The sequence below is a fragment of the Pongo pygmaeus genome, chromosome 9, assembly GCF_028885625.2.
Source record: "Pongo pygmaeus isolate AG05252 chromosome 9, NHGRI_mPonPyg2-v2.0_pri, whole genome shotgun sequence".
In the NCBI taxonomy this organism is placed as follows: Eukaryota; Metazoa; Chordata; class Mammalia; order Primates; family Hominidae; genus Pongo; species Pongo pygmaeus.
Window position 1 is genome coordinate 12,729,052 of NC_072382.2, and position 24,956 is coordinate 12,754,007.

The 24,956-nt window shown below is 37.4% G+C and overlaps 1 protein-coding gene across 7 annotated transcripts in view; it reads left to right on the plus strand.

Annotated features, from left to right (window-relative positions):
• The window catches only part of LOC129007389 (nuclear pore complex-interacting protein family member B5), a 50,856-nt gene extending 42,538 nt beyond the window's left edge, over positions 1–8,318 (plus strand). For all 7 annotated transcript variants that reach the window (XM_063671769.1, XM_063671771.1, XM_063671770.1 and 4 more), the window contains one exon: positions 909–8,318. In XM_063671769.1, coding sequence (XP_063527839.1) covers positions 909–2,072 — 1,164 coding nt within the window. In that variant the 3' untranslated portion in view covers positions 2,073–8,318. The remainder of the gene's footprint in view (positions 1–908) is intronic.
• Positions 8,319–24,956: the final 16,638 nt, after the last annotated feature.

Below are 24,956 nucleotides of genomic sequence, written 5' to 3' on the forward strand. Positions count from 1 at the left end.
TGTTTAGAATTCCCACCTCATTTTTCCATGGACAAAAGTATTCTTTATGTCCTAGTGCACTTACAATTTGGTATTACCTGGGAGTGAAAAGAAATATTACAGCCATGTCTGACTGACTTCTTGAGGTAAGATTGTTCTGTCAGAAATCCCTCTCCCAGTTCCCCTGAAGCTCTTCAGGAATCCACATCTCTCCAGAGCTCTTTGTTCTCATGGGTGGCACCTCCAGAGTGAAGAAGATTCTTTGTGAAGAAGGGAAACAGAGGGGAAATGAGAGGGTCCCGCAGGCAGAGCTGGAATCAACTTCCACTCTGCCTCTTGCAAGCTGTGTGACCCTGGGCACAATTTCTCCTTCCTCTGGAAACCTCTGTTTTCTTCGATTTGGAGCAGGGTGGTCACACTGACCTTGCAGAGTTCTGAGAATCAGAGACAGAACATAAAAGGCCTGGAAAACATTCTCCAAAAAGAAGCTGCAACATGTGTGGACAATGGGCTTTTCATGCCTCTGTTACTCTCTGTTGACCTGGTACAAGAAACATGCTCTGGTGATGGCTGTGAGGGAGGAATGAGGATAGACATAGACACTCCTGTGTCTCAAACATGCTTCTTTATTACTCTGTTATGACTCTGTCTTCCCTGGGGCAGGACCCCAGCCTGCCTACATTTGCAAACAGACACAGTGGCATGTGGAGACAACAGTGTGTCCCAATGACTTTTCTTTACTCCCCAGCTGTGGGCAGTACTCAGTGGAAGGGTGCTATTATGACACTGATACTGCTATTTTGAAACCTGCAGGATGGAAAGGTGCAAAAATCTATCACCAGCAACAGAAGGTGCAGCCTGTGTTGGTGGCGGTAATTTTGTCCATCAAAAGAATATGTGTGAAAACATTTCCTCCTTCGGCCCTACAGGTCAGGATGGCGGCAGTGGAGCACCATCATTCCTCAGGATTGCCCTACTGGCCCTACCTCACGGCTGAAACTTTAAGAAAAAGGATGGGCCGCAAGCCATCTCCTCCAACTCAGTGTGATCTGAGAGGTCAACCACGTCCATCAGTTAAAGGGTGTCTGAGACCTCTGACTCTTTCTCGACTACAGTGTCCACTAGGACCTCAACCACATTCTACAACTGATGATTTTCTGAGAAGAGAGACACCTCAAGATGAGTGTGTCCTGGGACCTGAACCACTTCCTCGAGCTGATGATTTTCCGAGACTCAAGACACCTCCCGAGGGTCTTTTCATACCAATTCCCCCTTCTCCAGTTGATGATTCTCTGAGCCTCAAGACACCTCCTGAGTGTCTTCTGGTACCCCTTCCACCTTCTCCAGTTGATGATTTTCTGAGACCACAAACACCTCCCGTCCAGTGTCACCTGAGACCTGTACCATTTCATCGAGCTGATGATATCAGGAGACTCAAGAAACCTCCTGACTCTTTTTTCACACCCCTTCCACCTTCTCCAGTTGATGATTTTCTGAGCCTGAAGACACTTCCCGAGTGTCTTCTGGTACCCCTTCCACCTTCTCCAGTTGATGATTTTCTCACACCACAGGCACCTCCGGTCGAGTGTCGCCTGGGACCTCTACCATTTCCTCGAGCTGATGATTTTAGGAGACTCAAGACACCTCCCGACTGTTTTTTCATACCTCTTCCATCTTCTCCAGTAGATGATTCTCTGAGCCTCCAGACAGCGCCTGAGTGTCTTCTGGCACCTCTTCCGCCTTCTCCAGTTGATGACTTTGTGAGACCACAGACAGCTCCCGTCCACTCTCGCCTGCGACCTGGACCATTTTCTAAAGCTCATGATATTCGGAGACTCAAGACTCCTCCTGACTGTCGTTTCGTACCTCTTCCACCTCCTCCAGTTGATAATTCTCTGAGCCTCAAGATACCTCTTGAGTGTCTTCTGGTACCTCTTCCACCTTCTCCAGTTGATTTTCTGACAGCACCAATACCTCCTGTCCACTCTCACCTGGGACCTGGACCATTTTCTCAATCTGATCATTTTCCGAGACTCAAGACACCTCCCGAGTGTTTTCCGTACCTCTTCCACCTTCTCCAGTCGATTCTGTGAGCCTCAGGACACCTCCTGAGTGTCCTCTGGTACCTCTTCCACCTTCTCCAGTTGATGATTTACTGACACCACAGACTCCTCCCGTCCACTGTCACCTGGGACCTGTACCATTTCCTTGAGCTATGATTTTAGTTGAAACAAGATACCTCCTGACTGTTTTTTCGTACCTCTTCCACCTTCTGTAGTTGATGATTCTCTGAGCCTCAAGACACCTCCCGAGTGTCTTCTGCTACCTCTTCCACCTTCTCCAGTTGATGATATTCTCAGACCACAAACACGTCCTGTCAACTCTCGCCTGGGACCTGGTCCATTTTCTCAAGCTGATGATTTTCCGAGACTGAAGACACCCCCGAGTGTCTTTTCATACCTCTTCCACCTTCTCCAGTTGATGATTCTCTGAGCCTCAAGACACCTCCCGAGTGTCTTCTGCTACCTCTTCCACCTTCTCCAGTTGATATTCTCAGACCACAAACACGTCCTGTCAACTCTCACCTGGGACCTGGTCCATTTTCTCAAGCTGATGATTTTCCGAGACTGAAGACACCCCCTGAGTGTCTTTTCATACCTCTTCCACCTTCTCCAGTTGATGATTCTCTGAGCCTCAAGACACTTCCTGAGTGTCTTCTGGTACCTCTTCCACCTTCTCCATTTGATGATTTTCTCAGACCACAGACACGTCCCATCCACTGTCGCCTGGGACCTGGACCATTTTCTCAAGCTGATGATTTTCCGAGACTCAAGACACCTCCCGAGTGTCTTTTCTTGTCTCTTCCACCTTCTCCAGTTGATGATTCTCTGAGCCTCAAGACACCGCCCGAGTGGCTCCTGGTACGTCTTCCACCTTCTCCAGCTTATGATTTTGTGAGACCACAGACACCTCCCATCCACTGTCACCTGTGACCTGGACTATTTTCTCAAGCTGATGATTTTAGGAGACTCAAGACACCTCCTGTGTGTCTTTTCGTACCTCTTCCACCTTCTCCAGTTGATGATTCTCTGAGCCTCAAGATACCTCTCGAGTGTCTTCTGGTACCTCTTCCACCTTCTCCAGTTGATGATACTTTCAGACCACAGACACGTCCCATCCACTGTCGCCTGGGACCTGGTCCATTTTCTCAAGCTGATGATTTTCCGAGACTGAAGACACCCCCACCGAGTGTCTTTTCATACCTCTTCCACCTTCTCCAGTTGATGATTCTCTGAGCCTCAAGACACCTCCCGAGTGTCTTCTGATACCTCTTCCACCTTCTCCAGTTGATGATTTTCTGACACGACAGACATCTCCCGTCAAGTGTCGCCTGCGACCTGTACCATCTCCTCGAGCTGATGATTTTAGGAGACTCAAGAAACCTCCTGACTGTTTTTTCGCACCCCTTCCACCTTCTCCAGTTGATGATTCTGTGAGCCTGAAGACACCGCCTGAGTGTCTTCTAGTACCTCTTCCACCTTCTCCAGTTGATGATTTTCTGAGACCACAAACACCTCCCGTCCAGTGTCACCTGAGACCTATACCATTTCATCGAGCTGATGATATCAGGCGACTCAAGAAACCTCCTGTTTTTTTGCACCCCTTCCACCTTCTCCAGTTGATGATTCTCTGAGCCTGAAGACACCTCCTGAGTGTCTTCTGGTACCCCTTCCGCCTTCTCCAGTTGATGATTTTCTCACACCACCGGCACCTCCCATCAAGCATTGTCGCCTGGGACCTGTAGCATTTCCTCGAGCTGATGATTTTAGGAGACCCAAGGAACCTCCCGAGTGTTTTTTCACACCCCTTCCACCTTCTCCAGTTGATGATTCTCTGAGCCTGAAGACACCTCCCGAGTGTCTTGTGGTACCTCTTCCACCTTCTCCAGTTGATGATTTTCTGAGACCACAAACACCTCCCGTCCAGTGTCACCTGAGACCTGTACCATTTCATCGAGCTGATGATATCAGGAGACTCAAGAAACCTCCTGAGTGTTTTTTTGTTTTGTTTTGGTTTTTTTTTTGTTTTTGTTTTTGTTCTGTGGTAGGAAGGGGCCTGGTGTGTTGTTGATTCAATTTATTGATCATTTTTACAACAAACAAATTCATTTAAGTATTGATTGTGCACCTATCATATAATACCCATTTTTTCATCACTCCCCCACTCCCAGAACCCTAAGCTTTTCTCACTGTTAGAACTGGTAGTTTATTTGTATTTCAGTCACTTTGACTATAAGCTCCTTGAGTGTAGGTGCTTAGATTTTTTTCACTGCTTAGCCCCTAATGCCTGTATAGAGTAAGCTCTTTTTTTTTTTTTTTTGTACCAAATGCCCAATGGCCAATTTATTCTGTTTCAATAACAACTAGGCATCATTTTCAAAGGGCCATGTACTGACAACAGACTGCCCAGAAATTATCTCCCTATGTAGGAAAACTACAGAAGACAAGTTCTTAGACTACATCCAGGTAGTCCCAGTGTATATACATAAGTCATGGAAAATACTAATAAGCTCATTATTGCACCAATCTGATACCAAATCAGTAAGTCAATTTAGTGCTTATAATGTAGTGTTACATTGATTTAATGATGCTGTTAGTGATATTTGCAGTGACTGGACTGGCATAAACAATTACTATTTAGGATACTCTTTCTCGGTAGAAAAAACACCTAATTCCACTAATTGCCTCTAGTTCTGCTTCTATTAACTGCATACTTTGTACATGCTAATAATCTTATTATCAGCTGCTGCTGAGTTAATTAAAATTCATGTCTACAAGCATAAACCAAAATGTATGTATTCTGATCACCTTTTATATGTTAAATAAAAATGTTGGAAGACCAAATTTAAACATTAATTTCCAGAAAGTGAAAATATATTTTAAAAATACATATAGCAAATTAACTTATAATGAGCTCAAAAGAGGTTGCAAAAATAATTTCACATTATGATGATATGATAACAGTTCAGAATCATTTAAGAATGATATGTTCTTAAAGCAAAAAACCACATACCAGTCCATTATTTTGTATGGAAAATAAAATGTTTTCAGAAAAGCATTTTTCATTATTTGAGTAAAGAACTATATCTCATTATTAATTTGCCTTTTTTTTTTCTCTCTGAAAACACATAGGATATATTTTAATTTGTTTTGGTGGTCTCATAGTCTGAAATACATTTTCTTTTTTTGTTTATATTTTGCTATTTCAGCGTTTAGCAAATAATTTGTGAGTAAATTGTATAGGTTGAGTCCTGAATGAAGAGCTCTTATTTTTATTTGTTAGAGAAATGTTATATATAATATCCTGTTCATATCTAGAAAAAGTGATTTGAGTTTTAAAATTTTATTATTTATAACTCTAATCATTAGTGACAATGAACATATACTGGAGAGCATTTTACAATTAAGAATGTGACAATATATTTTAGCTACATTCACTTATTAATAATGAAATTAGGCAATAATAAGATATGATTAATTTTAACTGGATTTTATTTAAGAAAAATCATTCTATTTGGGTCAAATATGAAATGAAAATAAGTGTCCCTGTGTCTTAGATGTATTCCTTAAATATTCAAGCTGCCTAGATTCTCTCAATTGGGAATTGACAAGTGTTATTATAACATCGTGTTTATTGGGTGGTAACAGCTCTGTGTTGTCATGTGGTTTTTGCTTTAGGAACATATCATTCTTAAAATATATGAATACAGTGTCATATATATATGTGTACACAAAATGTATATATATACTTCATATATGGATTAGTTGCTAGAAACTGAATTCCCTTCCAACAACAGAAAAAGGTGATAAGATGGATGATGGGTTATGATTTATTTTATCTCCAGTGGGGAAAAAAACCTCTTCAAAACTATAGTATTGTTGATTTCAAGTTTAACTCAGAAAAAAAAAATTGCATCAGGTAGAACATTTTTTTCACTCTTTCTTTTTCTATATTATTATTAAAACAAATATATCCCAATGTTGATGCCCTTTTTATTTTATTCATAGCTTTTGAGGCACGTTTCATAGCTCTAATACACCTGTGTATATTCCCAAACTCCTCACTGCTAAGTGAAAAATCAGTTTTCCTTTCTTGCCTTTTTTAACTTATTTAAATAGGACACATTCATGCATGCCTTCCTTCTTGAAATTCTTTCCTGCCCTGGCTTCCTTGACAACATTTTATGCGGTTCTCCTCCTACCTACGTGATATTGCCTTCTCAGTGTCCATTATGGGCTCTTACTCTAAAATGAAGCCTTCTCCAAGTTTCCATTTTTGACCCTAACCTCTTGCCTTGCCGTCATTCTGAAAAGGCAAATCTTATTTCTTCCTTATGTCAGCTACCAACTCCACCGAACTACTTTCAAAACAGCATCTCTGACCTTTAATTACAGGTACTCAATATTATATAGTACAGCTTCCTAAGTACTGCACAATTGGATCTATGTCACTATCTCCCAAACTGGACTCATTTTCTATCCTTTAAATACGTGTCTCCATCTCAGCTAAACCCACTATGTTCGAGAAAGTGGAATTACCTTTTTGTTCCACTCAGCACAATGGACTGTGTTGGACATCTTATTTACTGGTCTACATAGACCAATGAAAGCTCAGCTCTGAGAGGTTACAGTCTGTTTCTTATCTATTTTATTCACCATGTTCATGTAGGTCTACTTTCTCAGAAGAAAAGATGTATTGCAGAGTGACCCTTCTTTGTCACCCTTCCCCACGATCAATTAGTCCCCAACTCCTTCTTGTTCCTTATCCAAAAAGCCATCCCTTGCCCAGCCACATTTTTTTAGTTCATTCTTTTTATCGTCCATGACTTCAAATAGTATAATAGCTCCCAATCACTTTTTCTGCTTCAATCCTATTTTTATATTTACGTCCCCTTGATTAAAATTTGCAATGATTCCAATTATTTACGATGCCATAAAAATCCCTTTTTTATGCAGCTGCTACTTGTTCCAATGTCATCTCCCACTCTGTACTTTCCAGGAGCTACAGCATCTACCCACACTGACTACTTTTAAATTTACTAAACACATGAACCTGAGGTAACACACTATGCTCCTATCATATGGGATGTATATAGATATTGACATAAATAGAGTTATAGACATCAATATACGTATAGATACTGGCATAATCAAAAAGATGTAGATGTACAGATATAGATAGATGCAGATACACATATTTTTAATCACCTCCAGCCAATTCTTCTTCAAGTGTACGATCTCCATGAAGCTCTCCTCCCTTCTATGCATGTTGAGAAGCACAGCGTTCACCATGTGTTCCTACACTAGCCTGAGAGTATCTCTGTTAATTGATATTGAACATTGCATTTACATGTCTGGACTATAAACTCCTTGAAAGTAAAGATGGTGTATCTTCGTATGTGACACAGTTGTCATGGAATCAGTCATTTTAAAAGTTTGTTAAAAGAAGCTGTGAAATTTAAAAATAACAATCTTTATTAATTACCAAATCAATCTATCATGTAAAAAAATTAAAATATGCCTATCCAAGTAACAGTGGCATAGAGAACCTCGGATTAGAATCTTGTCAATAAAAATTCATTTCAGAACTCTTCCCTAAAATATATAGTTATTCAGTAATACTTATCGTGAGAAAAAAATCACCATATAGGAAATAGAAGGAATAAATATTTACTCATGTAAAGTATAATTTGAGCAACAGTTGGAACACCCTCCTCTTTTTGCTCTGTTTAAACTGTTAATTAATAAGAAAATTTTATATTAAGAAGGCTTTTGGTTAAAATTCAAATCGCTTTGAGAGACGTTAACAATAAACTTTTATTTTGTTTGCAAAATTTATATAACAGTGTAGATACTTATTTGGAAATTTTATTTTATAGGAAATAATCTTAATACTGATTTATAGTGAGAAAAAGAGGACATAATGTTAACTAAAATAAGCCACACACAGAAAAATACTGCATAATCTTATATGTGGCATCTAAAAAATAGTCATTACTGGGGCAGGGCGGGCAGTGCTGGAAATGGGAAGAAGCAGGTCAGAAAGTACAAACTTGCAGTTATGTAGGATGAATGCCTAATAAATAATAATAAAAATAATAAATTGTACAGCATAATGATTGATAGGCTAATTTGCTTAACTATAATAACTATACATACATACATATACACATGTATACACATGTAAAAAATATGTATCTCGCAAAGCATCATGTTATACATCTTAAATATATACAATAAAATATCCTACCTCAAATTTAGGTACTTTGAGAAAGACAAGCTTAATGTTTGCGGCTATTTCTACTAGATTCAGTTTTGCTGTCAGTAAGCAAAGCCGTACCTCCACTAAGAACCTGGGACCAACTAAGATGTCAGAGAGAATATCTCCTAATTCTTTCACGCTGCCATATTAACATTTCTTTAATAATGGTTCCTGTGCTTTCATTTATTCAATACGTGTGTGCATTATCTGCAGTTAAGAGTTAGTGAAGTATGAAGCACAAACATGTTTTGCTCCATATCAGAATATGAAAGCCAACAATATAGACTTTAAAAAGAAATATATTTTCCATAGCTTTGTACAGAGAGTATTTTCATATTGTAACTATTGCCATTGAGAACAAATCAGGATAAGCTTTGTGTTATTACCAACTACCATTGACCCTTAAATAATGCAAGAGTTAGAGGCACCAACCCTCACACAAAAATCTGCATATAGCGTTTGACTCCCCCACAACTTAACTATTAATAGCCTACTATTGACTTACCAAGAACATAAACAGTTGATTAACATATATTTTGTATGTCATATGTATTATATATGGCATTCTTACAATGAAATAAACTAGAGAAAAAATGTTAAGAAAACCAAAAGGAAAATAAAACGTAGTTGTTATTTATTAAGTGGAAGAGGATCATCTCATAAAACTCATCCTCAGCCAGGCGCAGTGGCTCACGCCTGTAATCCCAGCACTTTGGGAGTCTGGAACGGACAGATCAATTGAGGTCAGGAGTTCCAGACAAGCCTGGCCAATATGTTGAAACCCCTTCTCTACTAAAATACAAAAAGCCAGGCTTGGTTTGCAGGCGCCTGTAGTCCCAGTTACTAGGGATGCAGAGGCAGGAGAATCGCTTGAACCTGGGAGGTGGAGATTGCAGTGAGCTGAGATCCCGTCACTGCACTCCAGCCTGGGCAACAACAAAGTGAGGCTCCCACTCAGAGAAAGAAAGAAAAAAAAAAAGACTTTTTCTTCCTGTTGAGTAGGCTGAAGAGGAGGAAGGGGAGGAGGAAGGGGAGGAGGAGGGGTGTCTTGGGGTGGCAGAGGTGGAAGAAAACCTGTGTGTAAATGGATCCATGCAGTTCAAACCCGTGTTGGTCAAGGATCAACTGTACTCTAGGAGAGTAGAAGTTGGTCATTCAGGCCATACTGAACTGGAAATACCATTTGACCCAGCAATCCCATTACTGGGTATATACCCAAAGGATTATAAATCATGCTGCTATAAATACACATGCACACATATGTTTATTGCAGCACTATTCACAATAGCAAAGACTTAGAACCAACCCAAATGTCCAACAATGATAGACTGGATTAAGAAAATGTGGCACATATACACCATGGAATACTATGCAGCCATAAAAAAATGAACATGAGTTCATGTCCTTTGTAGGGACATGGATGAAGCCGGAAGCCATCATTCTCAGCAAACTATCGCAAGGACAAAAAACGAAACACCGCATGTTCTCACTTGTAGGTGGGAACTGAACAATGAGAACATTTGGACACGGGAAGGGGAATATCACACACCGGGGCCTGTTGTGGGGTGGGGGGAAGGGGGAGGGATAGCATTAGGAGATATACATAATGTTAAATGACGAGTTAATGGGTGCAGCACACCAACATGGCACATGTATACATATGTAACTAACCTGCACGTTGTGCACACGTACCCTAAAATTTAAAGTATAATAAAAAAAAGGGAAAAGGAAAAGGTTGGGGGAAAGGTCTGCAATTCTATTTTGGATGTTGAGGAGAAGATGAGCGGGGTAAAAAACTGATTTTTTCCATTATTCTTGTTATATCCAAAAGCTCTGGTTTTAGTGACTATTCTATTACTGTTTTTAAATGTCTCTTGGTCAAACATACAGTTTTCCTTCATACAAATACTTTGTTACACATTAATTATGCAGATTTCCACTGGAAAATGACATACTTTGTATCCTTCCGGCCTTGTCACTGTTGTTGGCATTATTCTAAGGCTTGCCATGAATACAGAACACCCCCTGCTGTCATTTTTCAGTAAGCATTGCCATGTTTTTCTTGTCTCATATTGGCTTCCAGTGGGTTCTGATATGATTTCTTCTGCTCTGGATTCTTATCAGTATCTTGCTACCTCATTAGCAAGCATCGTTTAACAGAAACACCTGAGCCGACATGATGCTACCTTGCTCAGCCTTTTGCCTTTCTTTGGGACTGTCCAACCTAGCCTCCTTTCTCTTTACTACAAGAAGACTGTCAGCCCTTTGTGAGCTGATAATTAATAATCAATTAAGGTTTGATAATAAAATTGCACTATATTGTACTTTGGCACCTGAAGAAATTTATTTTCATAACACCAGGAGCAGCTCGTCACCAATTATAATGAAAGTAGGTTCACAGTCTATGATTTTTTTCTTTCATATAAAACTTGTGTAACAGGAAATAATAAGGGGTGTATAAAAGAAGTGTCACGTAGCTATAATACATTGATTAATATTTGTTGCCACATTAAGTGGGCTTGGGATCCTTACAAGAAAGGTGCTATTTAAGCATAAAATATTGGTGGTGTGTCTGTACTCGCATAGCTTATAAATTATATCTTGAGAGTTCACAGACACAAAGCAAGTTTTTACCATTGTCAGCAAGCAAAGCCAATGTAGCTGTTGGAGAGGGAGCCTCCTGCATCATCAAAACAATTCCCAGCTGAGCCCTGATCCCCTTATCACTACCATAAGTGATGGTCGATGGTAGTTCAGGTATAAAGAACACAGCTCCATTTCCAGGTGCCAGGCTGAAACTGATATGGTAACAGGGAAAAGATCTTCTAACTCATAAACATAGGAAACTAGATATAAATAAGGATTATGGCAAATAACTCTGATATAACAAAATGTAGTCTCTTCTGAAAAAAAAAAAAAAAAAAAACAGCATGTGTGGAAACAATGTATTTTCCTCCAAAACTGCAGGTTGTTATATGCCAATTAGCAAGTTGAATAAGATATTCAGGTAAAACACTAGAATGTGAGATTATACATTTGTATACAAAAGTTTTTGCCAAAATCTTATATGTAAATTTATTCATCTCTGTGCAGTTCTTAAAGTAGTAGATTCCTAATAAATGTCAATTGAATGAACCATATATCCTGGTGAGTATATGCAAATGCCACAAACTGCCAATTAAATTTAATCTGGTATTTTACCTTGCATTGCACTTGTGCTAAAACTATTCCCCATTAATTGGATTCTTTATATGTGAGGTATGTTAATCTGATCTGATACAAACAACTTGTTTTGTGGTGTTCTAATCGTTTTATTCAAATTAAAATGGGGATTTGTTTAGTGAACAAGTTAAGAACACTATGGTGGAGGAACTCTACTTAGGTTTGTGTTTCATTAGATCATTAGTACAGAATTAAACAGTTTATCTAAAGCATGCTTACATGCCTAGTGTATACTTAGCCCTCAACAAATGTTAATAGCTCTTGTTTTGCCACTGAGTGTAAGGGCACCTTCGAAACATTCTGACATTTTGCAGTTTGCCAATGTATTTATTAGATACTTCATGTCATATAATCTATACAACTTTTCTTATAGCTTCAACTGCTAATTTGGGGTTCCTCTCAGTTCCCTAAAAAATCAGAACATCCTTAGGTCAGAACTTAAATGGCATTGCTAATTAGAGCATGAGTGCCATCTAGTGGTAGACCTGGCTAACTACAGGCTTATTGGTGAACAAAAAAAAAAAATAGGTGGTGAAAATGTTCTGCTGCTTCATTATAATGCAGTCTCTTGGAGTTAGTCTCAGACAAACAAATGAGACATCCTATATATACGGTACTCAGCCAATAAAAATTTAAACACAAAGTATATCAGATTGAGGGGTGGAAGAATTTAGTTCCTGGTCCACAGGAGGCATACAGTCTAGTTCTACACATAAAGATCTACACAAAATGTTTTAAGCTGGATTCTAAGTACATTTTGGAAATATTGTAGATGAGACCAGGAATGGCTAATATATAAAGGTGAGAATCGTATTTGATAGCAATATTTTTGAAGGATGATTATTTTGATGGAGGGCCAAATATCAAAGACAGGTCAAGTTAACGTACCTGACAGACTTGGGAGACAGGGTAGAGATGGGAAATGATCAAGATGCAACATACATATGGCCATTCTTTAAAACCATAAAGAACAAATTAGACTAATTCTAAGAAACCATTAGATATTTTTATCCCATACTGAGAAGAATGGTATGTAAACAGTGACAATACAGAGAAATACCTGGTCACGAGCAAATGAATCTTAGGTTTTGTTTCTTTATGGAAACAACTTTATATACAAAGGTCTTGGTGAGAGAGTGCTACATAAAAGAGAAATTAGACATCTGTAAAGGTAAGTGAATTAAAACTGATAGAGATCCTGAGACTTAAAATATATCCAAGAAAAAAAATAGAAATGCATATCTAAAGGAATCTACTGGATGAAAACTAAGTCAACTTTACTTTTAAATTAGTAAGATTTCAACTTTTACTTCTATTTTCTAAAATCTTAATTAACTGCAAATGTTTATGGTTTGCATAAATGGTTGGACCAAAATGTCACAAAGGGTGAGCATAAATTCCACCTGCAGGAGATTAGATATTTGCAGCTTCTGTAAGTAAGAGTTGGTACTGTGACCACCAAAAGCTTGACCACCACTGGTGAATTAGAGCTCCTCTCTCATACTTCTTAATGGTTTTGGTTGCCGATGTTATCGAGACATCCACAAAGTAGACTATGTTCTTTAGTGTTGTTTACTGAAGCAGCTGTTAAATTAATTAAGTTGGTATATTTTCCAAGTCTGATTAAGATATGTTTACTTCTGCTTTCACAAAACAGCTGTGATATGAGTACTAAGACACATCTTCTAAGAAACTCAAAATATAATTAAAATCATATTTTGTCCAGTTCAAGTAAAAGTTTACTTTTGCTTCTTCATATGTTACTTTGCACTTATAGGGAATACTGGCATATATTGAAAATGCAAGATTTTGATTCCTTTAATTTTTATCTTAGTACTTACCCATTCACCATTATTGGTAACACATTAACATAGAGGATTAAAACATCAAAACAGACAATGCAAATGCTAAAAGAAGCTCCAGTAGGCAAGGCAGATGATCCAAGAAAGATGATTGATCTAGAATGAATCACCATTCATTCTAGATGAATGGTGATTCTAGATCCATCTAGATGGATCCATCTAGATCCATCTAGAATGGATCATTCTAGATGAATGATCTAGAATGAATTCACCATTGGTCTGCTTCCCTACATTTATGCTATGATTTGATGGAACATAATAATAGTTATGATCTCTTAACTAGAACCTAGAACCTTATCTGAGTCAAATGAAGGGAAAGAGAAAGGAGGGCATGATTTAAATAAAAGTCTGTAACACAAATAAGGCAAAAGCTCAGAGGCACCTCAACTGCTACAGATGTGCTGCATCTGCTTGCTTGCCCATTGGGGACGATGAGATAAAGAGATTAAGACATTTACACAAAGATGGCTAGACAACAAGATCAGATCAGCAACATGAGAGCTAGGTTGAGGTGTCATAAACATAGCATAGAGAAAGTGACCTACTGAACCACTTAACTCACTTACAAACAATGTTTTAATTAACTTAATGTACAAATGATATTTTATCAGGGTACAGGATGAGCTGGTTAATTCAAAAATGTCATTAACATCAAACAGAGAAAGCCAGTGATCTTTTAATAATGCCATTTTATTAAGTAAACAGCAGTGGAATTTAATAATGGGGCATACATACTTTTATATCTTTTAAAGACAAATCTTACATCAAAACAACTATAACTTAAAATCCCATTTTCACATGTCAATAGTAGAAAATCTTGGTCATGATATGTGAAAAGATTTGATGTTTACTTGGAAAACACAAGGTAGTTTGTTTCTTTTTAGTGGAACTCTAACAAGGAGTTTCGTTTGTTTGTTTCTTATTTTAAGCACTGTTGTTTCTCTAATTCCAGACATTGACTTGCTTAAACCTGAACACTGTGGATATAAAAGGATACATAAGAGTACCTGATCTATAGAGCCCTTACTCTCCAAGCAGAAAATTGTAAAAATATACAGTACATAAGTTAACTCCATAACAGAAAAATTCTAGAGAAAGATGAGTCAGATAGACTAACAGTTTGTCTATTACATATATAGATATTAATAGGGAATATATAATTGTATATTATTACAAATTAGAACATTAAAAGTCATAAAAGACATGAGAATAAATATAGTCACTCTTTCTGGGTCCTGAATGAAGTGTAGCCAGGTAACCTAGTCACCCCCAAATAATGACTGAAGTCAACATTTTAAATTTGAACTGACAGAAATAGACCCTACTATTTTTAATTAAACAGATTCAACATTTCCTTTCTCTCCCTCTAAATTATCAGATAACTGCAAGGAAAAGTGCTATTACATTATCTACTTGTTTCAAAAATATATTCACACCATATTCTTGTGATAATATTGCTCTCCTTATAAAAAGCAAAAACATTAAAAGCTTTTATTTAGCTCTTGCTTAAGAAAGGAGAAATATTTAGTCCATTTACATCACGTAAAAGGTAAATTTTCTTGTTCGTGTCAATGGTAAGAGGGCACCACGAATCATGTGACCGATAGCATTTCCTTCTTTACATTGGCTGCTAACAACGTTAATGGCAGACCTAGCACCATTTGTAACAAAAATATCAATGCAGTTTTCTCTATAAACCTCATTTCTGGCTTCATCTTATCTCTCCTCCTATCACTTTACCGTTTGTCTTGATCTCACTGACCTACATTATTTATTTATTTTTTTAAACTGAATAGATTTTTATAAGCCAACTTACATCCTTTCTAGAGCAAAGCTAGTTGAAAGAAATTATGTGATATAATGACTCAAAATGCCCAAATTATCGGATCATGGGTAATATAGAATGGTGTTCTAAGAAGGGAAGAGGACTTTCAGAAAGCTTTCTACACTCCCGACCCCTCTTTCAGGCTGCATGTGCTCAATTATACACTTTTAAAGGCAAAAACCTCATCAAACAATAAAAAGAATGCGTTTGAGCTCCTACACTTTGAATTTATTTTGTGGTGTATTTAATGTGGTTATAAAAGTCCTGGTAGTTCTCTCTGTGAACCGACAGGCTGACAGAGGAGAAGAGCCAGTGGGGCAGAGAAAAAGCCACAGAAGCGGAATCTGCACAACGATCCCTCAGTTAACACATAAAGAAGATAACCTAATTACTGGAAAGCAGGAACACGAAAATAAAAAGTATGGAAGAGTGGAGAAGCATTAAATGCACACAAATTTGTCTTTGCTACAGAACAAGCAATCAGCCTAGATCCTGAGGGTAGCGATTAAAAGCAGAGACTTGGTGTTTGTACATCATTGGATGAATGAGAAGCAGCCAAGTAACAGGAAAAGACTAATTTTAATTACCAGAAAAACTGCAAGAGAAAGAACACAGAGCTAGTGGTAGATGGCTTCCAGCTACAGGCTGCATGGCACTGTACTCTCCTTGCCAATTAGAGCCAGTCAGACCCCATCGGGGGATTCAGTGAGCAGAAGAATCAGTGTCAGTCCAGGGTCAGGCTGCTCTCAAACACACATGAAAAACGGACACCAGCGGACACGGGGTGCGACCCTAGACGCCCATAGAGTTTCTTATACAGACACAGAAATAGAAAGCGGTACATGGGATTTCCTTTCCATTAAATACAGGTGCAAACCACATTCTCTATGGAAATATATTGCAAAGGAAATGTTATATAATTTATTTAACAAATTCCCAATTACCATCAACCCAATCGTGGGAATTGGAAAACGACTCAAAGACTGAGAGGAAAAAAAAAAAAAAAAAAAAAAAGTAGAGAGGAGGACTGGCAGAACAATGGCACTAAAGCTGCCACACTGTGGATTTACTACCTGTGTTATTTTTCCAGTTACAGCCATTGTAATATAAAAATTCAGAAAAAAAGGTTGCTGAGACCATTCCTTCGCTTTTTTTTAGAACTGACTCGACACCCCAAATCAAAGAGAAATATAAACAGGCAGAGCTTGATAGTCCTTAGATGAAACTCTTAAGTGCAGAAACAAAAGAGAAGTGCTTCCCATTCAGGACTTAAGAAAATTCTGCAAAGTGAAAAAGTCCACTCTCAAACCGACCTAAGTGAATGCGTCAGTCTGTGCTGCTGCTGTCAGAGGTGTGAGCTGGGGACTACAGGAATCAATCAGAGAGAAGATAGGAGAGGAGGAAGGGACTCTCGCCTGGATCTCCCGTGCCGTCTCCAGCCAGCACGTTTGCTTTGTAATCTATGAATGTTAAATACGGAGGGGTTGCAGAGCAGAAACGCTGGGGGAAGGGGGACAAGTCCTCTGTACTTAGCAGGGAAGGAAAATGCCGGCTGACTAGTGAGATGAGTGGAGAAAGACAGAGAACCCTCCTGGAGGCACACAGTTCGTTAAGCCGGGGGACATGCTCAATGAACCTTTGCAGCAAGAGGCAGTGAGGCACTGGACGCGGGCGCCGGTGACAGTGCGGGCGGGCGGGGAGGGGCGAGGGGCCGCTCCGGGAGGACACAGCCAGTCAGAGGCGCGGGGCGCGGGGCGCGCGGACGCATTGGAGGAAAACACGCGAGCCCCAAACACACCAGCCGCAGGAGGCGCCGCACCTACTTCCCAATATAACCAACTACGGCGTGGGGGAGCGGAACTGCGAGAAGGCGGCAGCCAAAGTGCCATTAAAGCTCGGGGCGGAGAGGATGCGTTACCTGGGTCCCCTAGGCTGCGAGGGGCAGGGCAAGGTGGAGGATTCCCTCTGAATGATTAAGAACTCCGCAATTCGCCTCTGCCACAGGCTGCAAAGGACCCGAGGAACCGCTCTCTCTGAACTGTGCTGACGGGCAGGAGGATGGGAGACAGGAATTGAGAGTCACAGAGGAAGGACAGTGCAGTCTGGCATCTTATTGGTAAGTGGCTGACATTCCTTTGCCAGTGACTGCGTTCTGTGATTGTGCACTTCATCTCCCAGCCACTTAGGATTTTTGACACTCTCTTCTGCAAAGCCATCCTTTCTTGCCATGTTGCCAGAATGTAAAAACTGTAAGATGAAGCTTTTTTAAATAAAAGAAAGAAAACACGATTTTATTTTCTGCTGGGATTTTATGGCAAAAAATTGAAACAAGAGTAAATATAACCTATTTGTATATCTCCTAATGCCACCCGAAATAAGAGTAAACAATTCCTACACGCAAATTGTAAGGCAATAAATGCCAGGATAAAGTGAGGATGTTTCTACAAAAGAAACTAAATGTTCGGAAAATAGGATGCTGTTCTCAGGTACTGAATGTATGCCTTATGTTTGAGCAATGAGTTTCTGAGACTAAATAATTGGGCATCTGGCATTGCAATAACTTGTTAAAATTCACTAGGGATGCTGTATGAGTGGAGTTCTACAAAGTTCGTGAGACTGAGAAAAACTGTATCTTGGATTATGCTGAGCTTTTTTCTAAAGGTTGTATAGGATTGTGATAGATTAAAAAATTATGTTCAGAAATCCTTACCATGTTTTGTGTGGAGATATATGGAAGAGAATATCAATTTGCACATACATAAACCTGATGTACTATAAGCTGAGAATTACTCTGATGACCTGAACAATAAGTTGTTTCAACTACATTTATTTGCGAAAGAGCAAGAATCCACTAAATATTTTAGAATTATATTACTTTTAAATCTTAGAACCGTTCTCCCAAGAATACAATTTCATGTGGTAATTTAAATGCAGGTGAGAAGCAAAAAACTTTTAAACTGTTGTATGTTCAACACCTTACCTACATTTAATTCATTTGTTTCTTAATTTAAAAGAGAAAATCATTTAGAGGGTCAATACTTCTACTTTGATTCTCAATTTCGACTGTGGAAATAAGGATGAAAGAAGTAGATGTTCATTAGAATACTAGCATTTAAAAATATAGACAACTAGTCAAATTTAAAAATTAATGCAGATATCATCGATTACTGTTGAATTGCAACAGAACTACAGAAGTACTTATGACCATTACAGGCAGCTTAAAGGAGTTCATTATGATTAATATTATGACTCTAAGTATTTTAAAAAATAATGATTAGGTCATTAACTGTTTTTGAAAATGCCTGTAGTCAATTTTGGGCAATTTTCATGGTTGCTTGCATGTTCTCCTATTTCATGCTGAAATTATTCTAAGTTATGTGGGGACTAGTATGCTGAGTCTTAAACTTAACAGGCATAAGTTTACTCTGACTCTAATAGAAAAGAGGTATGACTAAGAATATGTCATATAAAACTAATGATAACAAATTAAAGATATTACATACAAAGATCATCTAAGTCTATTAAAGGGAAAAAAAGCAAAGAAAAAATAAAAGTTAAAGTTACAAAAAGGGAAATGCAATATAAAGAATAGAATTTTAAAAATAGCTGGAGTGTGAGGGAATAATATTAAAGCCTATCTGAAAATAGAAAGTCAGTGAAATGATTATTACAAGTGCCAGTGTTTTTGCTTAGGAATTGGTGTATCCTTTACATTATTTAGAACTTCTGAAAATTGAGAAAGGAGGAGAAAAACTGCTAATTTTAATTTCTTTCTGATTCCATAGACAACTAAACAGAAAGTTAGATTCTTAAAAGTTAGATAAAAATATAATCCCATAAAAATAACTAAATGCCAGACTTTGTCTATAAGTTGTGAGGCACATGTACACCAGGGTGCTTTTGGAAATACATCAAAAAAGCTACAGTTGTGGAATTTTTAAATGAATGGCTGAAATACCTGAATGTTTCTCAAGGTGAGCAGTTAGTACTTCAAGTATTAGGTGGTCTGAAACAATTCTTAGGGAGCCAAACTGAAATCAGATCATGAATCTATACATAGAATATGTTTATGTAAGATGAATCATTAAAATTAGTAGCTTGTGAAAATTTACTTCAATCTTATGTGTCCAATTAAGTAGCATTATCTGTTAGAAATGTACCAGGTTTGGCTAATATGTATTTCTTTAAATGTCTCTTTTACTTCACAGTTTAGAAAATTTTGACCACTTTCAGGGTAGAGGTACAAGTGTGATTGTCTGCCACAACTGACTTAGCAATATGGACCAGAGGGTGTCAGTAAAGGGCAAAGGGCCCGCATAGGCTGACCAAAGCGTTTTGGAGTTTGTCTTACTTCTAGACAAAATAAAGGCATAATTTATGAAGATTAAAATAAAAATGATGAAAAGTTCTCTAGATGGCTGTAATACTGTGAATATGATTTGACTGTAGAGAGTTTGATTGGCTAAAACAAAGTTATAGCAGAGTTCAGTGTCTCCTTCATCTGTCAAAAACTAATCCAGAATTTTATGAGGCTCAGATATTTATTTACAATATTGTAATTTGCTGAATCCATTCTTTCTCACGTATCTTGGTTACCTATTGTCTTTGAACTTTCTTTTTAAATATGGGTTTTTAAATTTTTACTAAGTTGTTGGAAATTTATTTCTCTTACTTTAAATAATAAATTCATACATTCATGTAGTTTGTTTTCTTGAAATTCTGACTCCAGGAGTTGATTTTATTCTCTCTTTCTTCTTTCTGACAATCCAAGCATAAAGTAAGAGAGTAATGCGTTTCTCACAAGATATTAAGAACAGTGTTGTAAGGCTGTGCTAACATGTTACATGAACTTCTTAACACTTTATAGCAGGAAAGAGACTGGTCGGAAGCTCAAAGCAGTAGAATCACTGCAGAGGTCTATTTTCTGAGCATTTGTAATCAATAACTCCACATTAGAGGCAGGTACATTTTAAAAAGTAATGAAGTATATAAAACTCCTAATGCTTAAGATTTAAGATTAAAAACTATTATGAACTATGTTCCATCTCCCTACCCACTCAAGTAAGATATCCTTCCTATTTTATGATTTTTGGAGATTCAAATGTGTATTGTTAGAAGGGTTCTAATAAACTGAATATTATTAGTTTATATTTTTTCAAGACACTTAAACAGCTTTTTGGTTAATTATTTTATTTAAATTGAATGACACAAAATATAGTGTTTTAATACAGTGGCTATAAAAGCAATTTTTAAAGAGAAACATATATTTGCTTTTTTAGAAAATTGGTTTTACAATGGATTTCTTTCATCAAAATTATTTTGAAGTATTGAATTGAATCCCAAGAACTTGACATAACACTGTATAACTTCAGTTATGTTTTACCTATTATAAATATTTGCATCAGCTAATTGTAGATAATTTTATGTGTATTAATCCCCATACATTAAAACACAGGTCTTTAGTTTTATATCCAAGAGTAGTGCATATTATATTTTTGACATTATACCCTCCTCAAACATAAGCTCATAAGTGTTACAAAGCTGTTCAAAGTATGGTAGTTTCTCTTTTCTCCAGTGCAGGGAACTGGGAACTTTCCAGAGAGGCCACCGAGTAATTCTGAAAAATAAATCAAGATTGTCTGTTTTATGGAAATAAAAAAAAGAATCTGTCATTTTTAATCTAATATAAAATAGTGTGAGATCTATCATTTGTGAGAATCTTAAGAAATTAGTCATTTTCATTTCCCATGTATTTCTTAAGCTAGAATTTCTTGTGATCACTGCCATTTTTAAACGTTTCAAAAAATGTTTCATTAGATACATTTTGAAACACAGGTGTAAAGTTGATTTTTCTTTTTTTCTAAGTGGTTCTTAAAAACTCATAATGATCTAAATAACTTGTTGCCCAATGGCTACCACTTTTTACTTATTTATTTATTTTCACAAATGACCTTCTCATAACAGATCTGACAGGACTCACCTATTTCCTCTTATGCCAGTCATGTTTCCAAATATTTCTCACACTCAATTTGCATAGAGCGGAGATCTAGATAAAAAGCAGGAAGCCAATACATTTTATGAGTTTGCTATGAAAAATATTGTAATAGTTAGTATCTTTACTAGAAAATATGGAGCCAATTAAAGGTAAAGTGACTAAACTGAACAGTATCCAAATAAGCAATTGCATTTTAGGCAAGGAACATTTCATTTATCTGAATGATCAAAAATTCTCTTTCATAACCATTGACTGGAAAAGTATATTATATATTTAAACATTTTATGAAGGGAGTAGAGATGTTTTTCATACCATTCTTATAGCTGCTAACAACTCAGAAAGGAGAACATCTCACCTTCCATTACTATCCAGTAGTAAATGTAGCATACGTTTAGGAAGAGAAATGTTGCTGATTATGTAGGTGATAAAAAATTGATTGAAATTCTTTTCCTTTTGTGAGTTATAATATTGGCAGAAGCATTCATCATGAGGCTAAAAATACTGAGATGTTCTCATCGAGAGATATTATAATGATAGTAATAAAGTATCTGGAGCTGCAACCAGGTCTATTAATGTAGTTTTACAAATATTTCATTAGTTGCAGGAATTTGTATTTATCATATAAATAGTAGAGAAATGGGATGTTGATTTTGTGAGAAATTTACTTTTAAGTATATAAAGTTTTATCTTTATTTTCTTAAATAATTAATGTTACAGTTAGAAGTATTAAGGATTTTTTTCTGAAATTAAATGAAATATAAAGGCAATATTCAAGAATTTAGAACAACTGTTTTAATTCACCTAGGTTCTCTCATTTCAGTTACATGCAAGAACTTACTTTCAATTATGCAATATTTGTTGAGATACTATTGTTCTTCAGCTTTTAAATGTATTAAACTAGACAAAATCCCTGATGATTAAAAGTAATATTATTGGAAGTTACAGGTGAGTGACAACAAGAATTTTTAAAAGAATTATTGTTTTCTAAAAATACATTTTTATTTAATTGGCAGTTTCATGATCATTAAATATGATAGAAATTCCTGGGCACTGGAACAGATTGACCCCAAATATATCTGAAAACATTGTGAAAAGTCTCATGTTTAATCTGTTAGGTATTGTATTTTGCCTTATTTTGTTATTTTAAAACCTTCCTCTTCATATTCTTTTCTAAAAGATATAGACTGGCTTACTATTATCTCCCATATAGCAAAAATTATTAAAACAACTTGTTAGTGACCACTATTTCTTTTCTAATTTTGTATTTTCAATGATAAGGATTTCAAAAGTTATGGCATTGATAAGAGAATTGAAACTCTAAGCTTCATAATTCTATTTAATACTCTCTTCCTCCTTTTGTGATGCTGTTATTCTAATGTGTGAGCTGGTGAATGAGAGTTCATGCTAAAATAACCATATCATTCAAATTCAGCACAAATCTCATGATTTATTAATGATTAATTGTGGAACCCTTAGGAAACAGTGACAGAATAAATACCATTTAATATTGGAAGGGGCCGTGCGAGCTCATATTTTTACCTATTCATAATAAACAAAGTTTCTTCACTAATAAACAAGGGTATAAAAAGGTGAAGTGATGTGTTCAACATTGCAAGTAATGTAAAAAGATGGAATCAGAACCCACATCTCTTAAATTTCAAGATCAGAGCTTTTTATAGCTCATACTTCATTTTATACTGTGGACATCTTGATTATTTTTGTATCTATTCAAATCAAATCCTTATATTAGAATATAAGTATATGTAATTTCCTTGTTGCCCCTGATTATCTGTAAAACATTGTCTTTTAACATTAGAAATTTAAGATCCAACTGTATTAACTCAGTGGAAACTGCTATACCCACATTCTCTTAACCAACAACTTTAGAACTAAACTGCTAGAACTAAACTGCTAGATGTGAACTTTTTCACAATGAACTTGGTATGCACTCAACAGCTACATCAAATGACAGAAGTGTGTTTTTTTTTTTTACAGTTTTAATTAGGAAACTTGGGAACATTTTAGAGTATTATAATTAAGTAGAAAAAAGGATTTAAGTGATTTTATTCCATGGCATATGTATAAGGGAACATTCATTTGCCCTATAATACTTTTTGATTTTTCCCAGACTGGCAGGTTTTCTTCTTTTCCTAGTAATAAATGTTTAATGGAAGCCCTAAATCAAACAGAAACTAAACAAGAAATGTAGATGAGAGTGTATTTCTGTGTTTGACAAATTTTGGGTAAAATTTAATTCATGGGCTTTTTAAAGGTAGTAGTGATTTTAGATCATTTGATAATAAAGCAGAGAATATATCTCTTGAAATATGCACTACTCTTCTGTGTTTTAAAGTTCAAATGTCAACTTGTATATAAATTCTAGTTTTTCTGTTACAAGATTAGAGGAGGTTAATAGAGAACAAATTTGAAACCCTGTTTGCCTGGGTATCACCAGTGGAGGCTGCAGAACAGCAAAGATTGCTGCCTGTTCTTTCCACTGGAAGCTTCGTCCCAGAGGGGCATTCGCTGGATGCCAGCCAGAGCTCTCCTGTATGAGGTGTCTGTTGGCCCCTACTGGGAGGTGTCTCCCAGTCAGGATACACAAGGGTCAGGGACCCACTTGAGGAGGCAGTCTGACCCTTAGCTGAGCTCCAACGCTGTGCTGGGAGATCCGCTGCTTTCTTCAGAGCTGTCAGGCAGGGACGATTAAGTCTGCTGAAGCTGTGCCACAGCCACTGCTTCCCCCAGGTGCTCTGTCCCAGGGAGATGGGGGTTTTATCTATAAGCCCCTGACTGGAGCTGCTGCCCTTTTTTTCAGAGATGCCCTGCCCAGAGAGGAGGAATCTAGAGCGGAAGTCTGGCCACAGTGGCCTTGCTGAGCTGCCCATGCTCCTTAATCTTAAAGGTAAAACAAAAACCTCCGGGCGTTATCTCAAACAACAAAATACTGTTGCATCTTCGTGCATTGCTAAAACTAGAACACCTCTCCAGGACTTTTGGGAAAGGGTGTTTTCAGAAGAAGGAAAAACAAGTACAGAGGCCTGAGAGCAAAAGACACTTGGCAAGGTCAAGGAAGGTCTCTCTTGTCTTCCCTGGGGTAACGAGGAGACAGGAAAGCCTCAAATGATAGAAACCGACCCCAGTTTAATTACAGTTGAGGCGAAGGCAATAGAAACAAGGACAACAATATTGGCTCAGGTTTAAACAAAGAAGATATGGATGAGTGAGCCAGAGAGATGAATTTCTTCTTAATTATCCATGAAGGCAGTATTTGCTCTGTGAATTATTTGTGACATATTTGTTTCTATCATTCAGCTAGAGCGTCAGTTGCCAATAACTAGCCTGATTTTAGAAAGACAGAAAGTAGATGAGTTGTGTACTTACCTGCGTAAACAGTTGGTCCTGGCTGGCTTTCTTTATTCCCAGGGGAAGTGAAGGACTTTGTTCATGAAATGAGAGACTGTGTCCTTGGCCAGGAATTTTTGGGGCTGTCTGGTGCCTCAGTATTTATGGCCCTGCCCTATCACCTGCTGGGTCAGAGGACCCTGCAGAGGTTTCTTTTCTTTTTTCTTTTTCTTTTCTTTACTTTTCTTTTTTTTTTTTTGAGATGTAGTTTCACTTTTTTTGCCCAGGCTAGAGTGCAATGGCATGATCTTGGCTCACCACAACCTCTGCCTCCCAGGTTCAAGCGATTCTCCTGCCTCAGCCTCCCAAGTAGCTGGGATTACAGGGATGCACCACCATGTCTGGC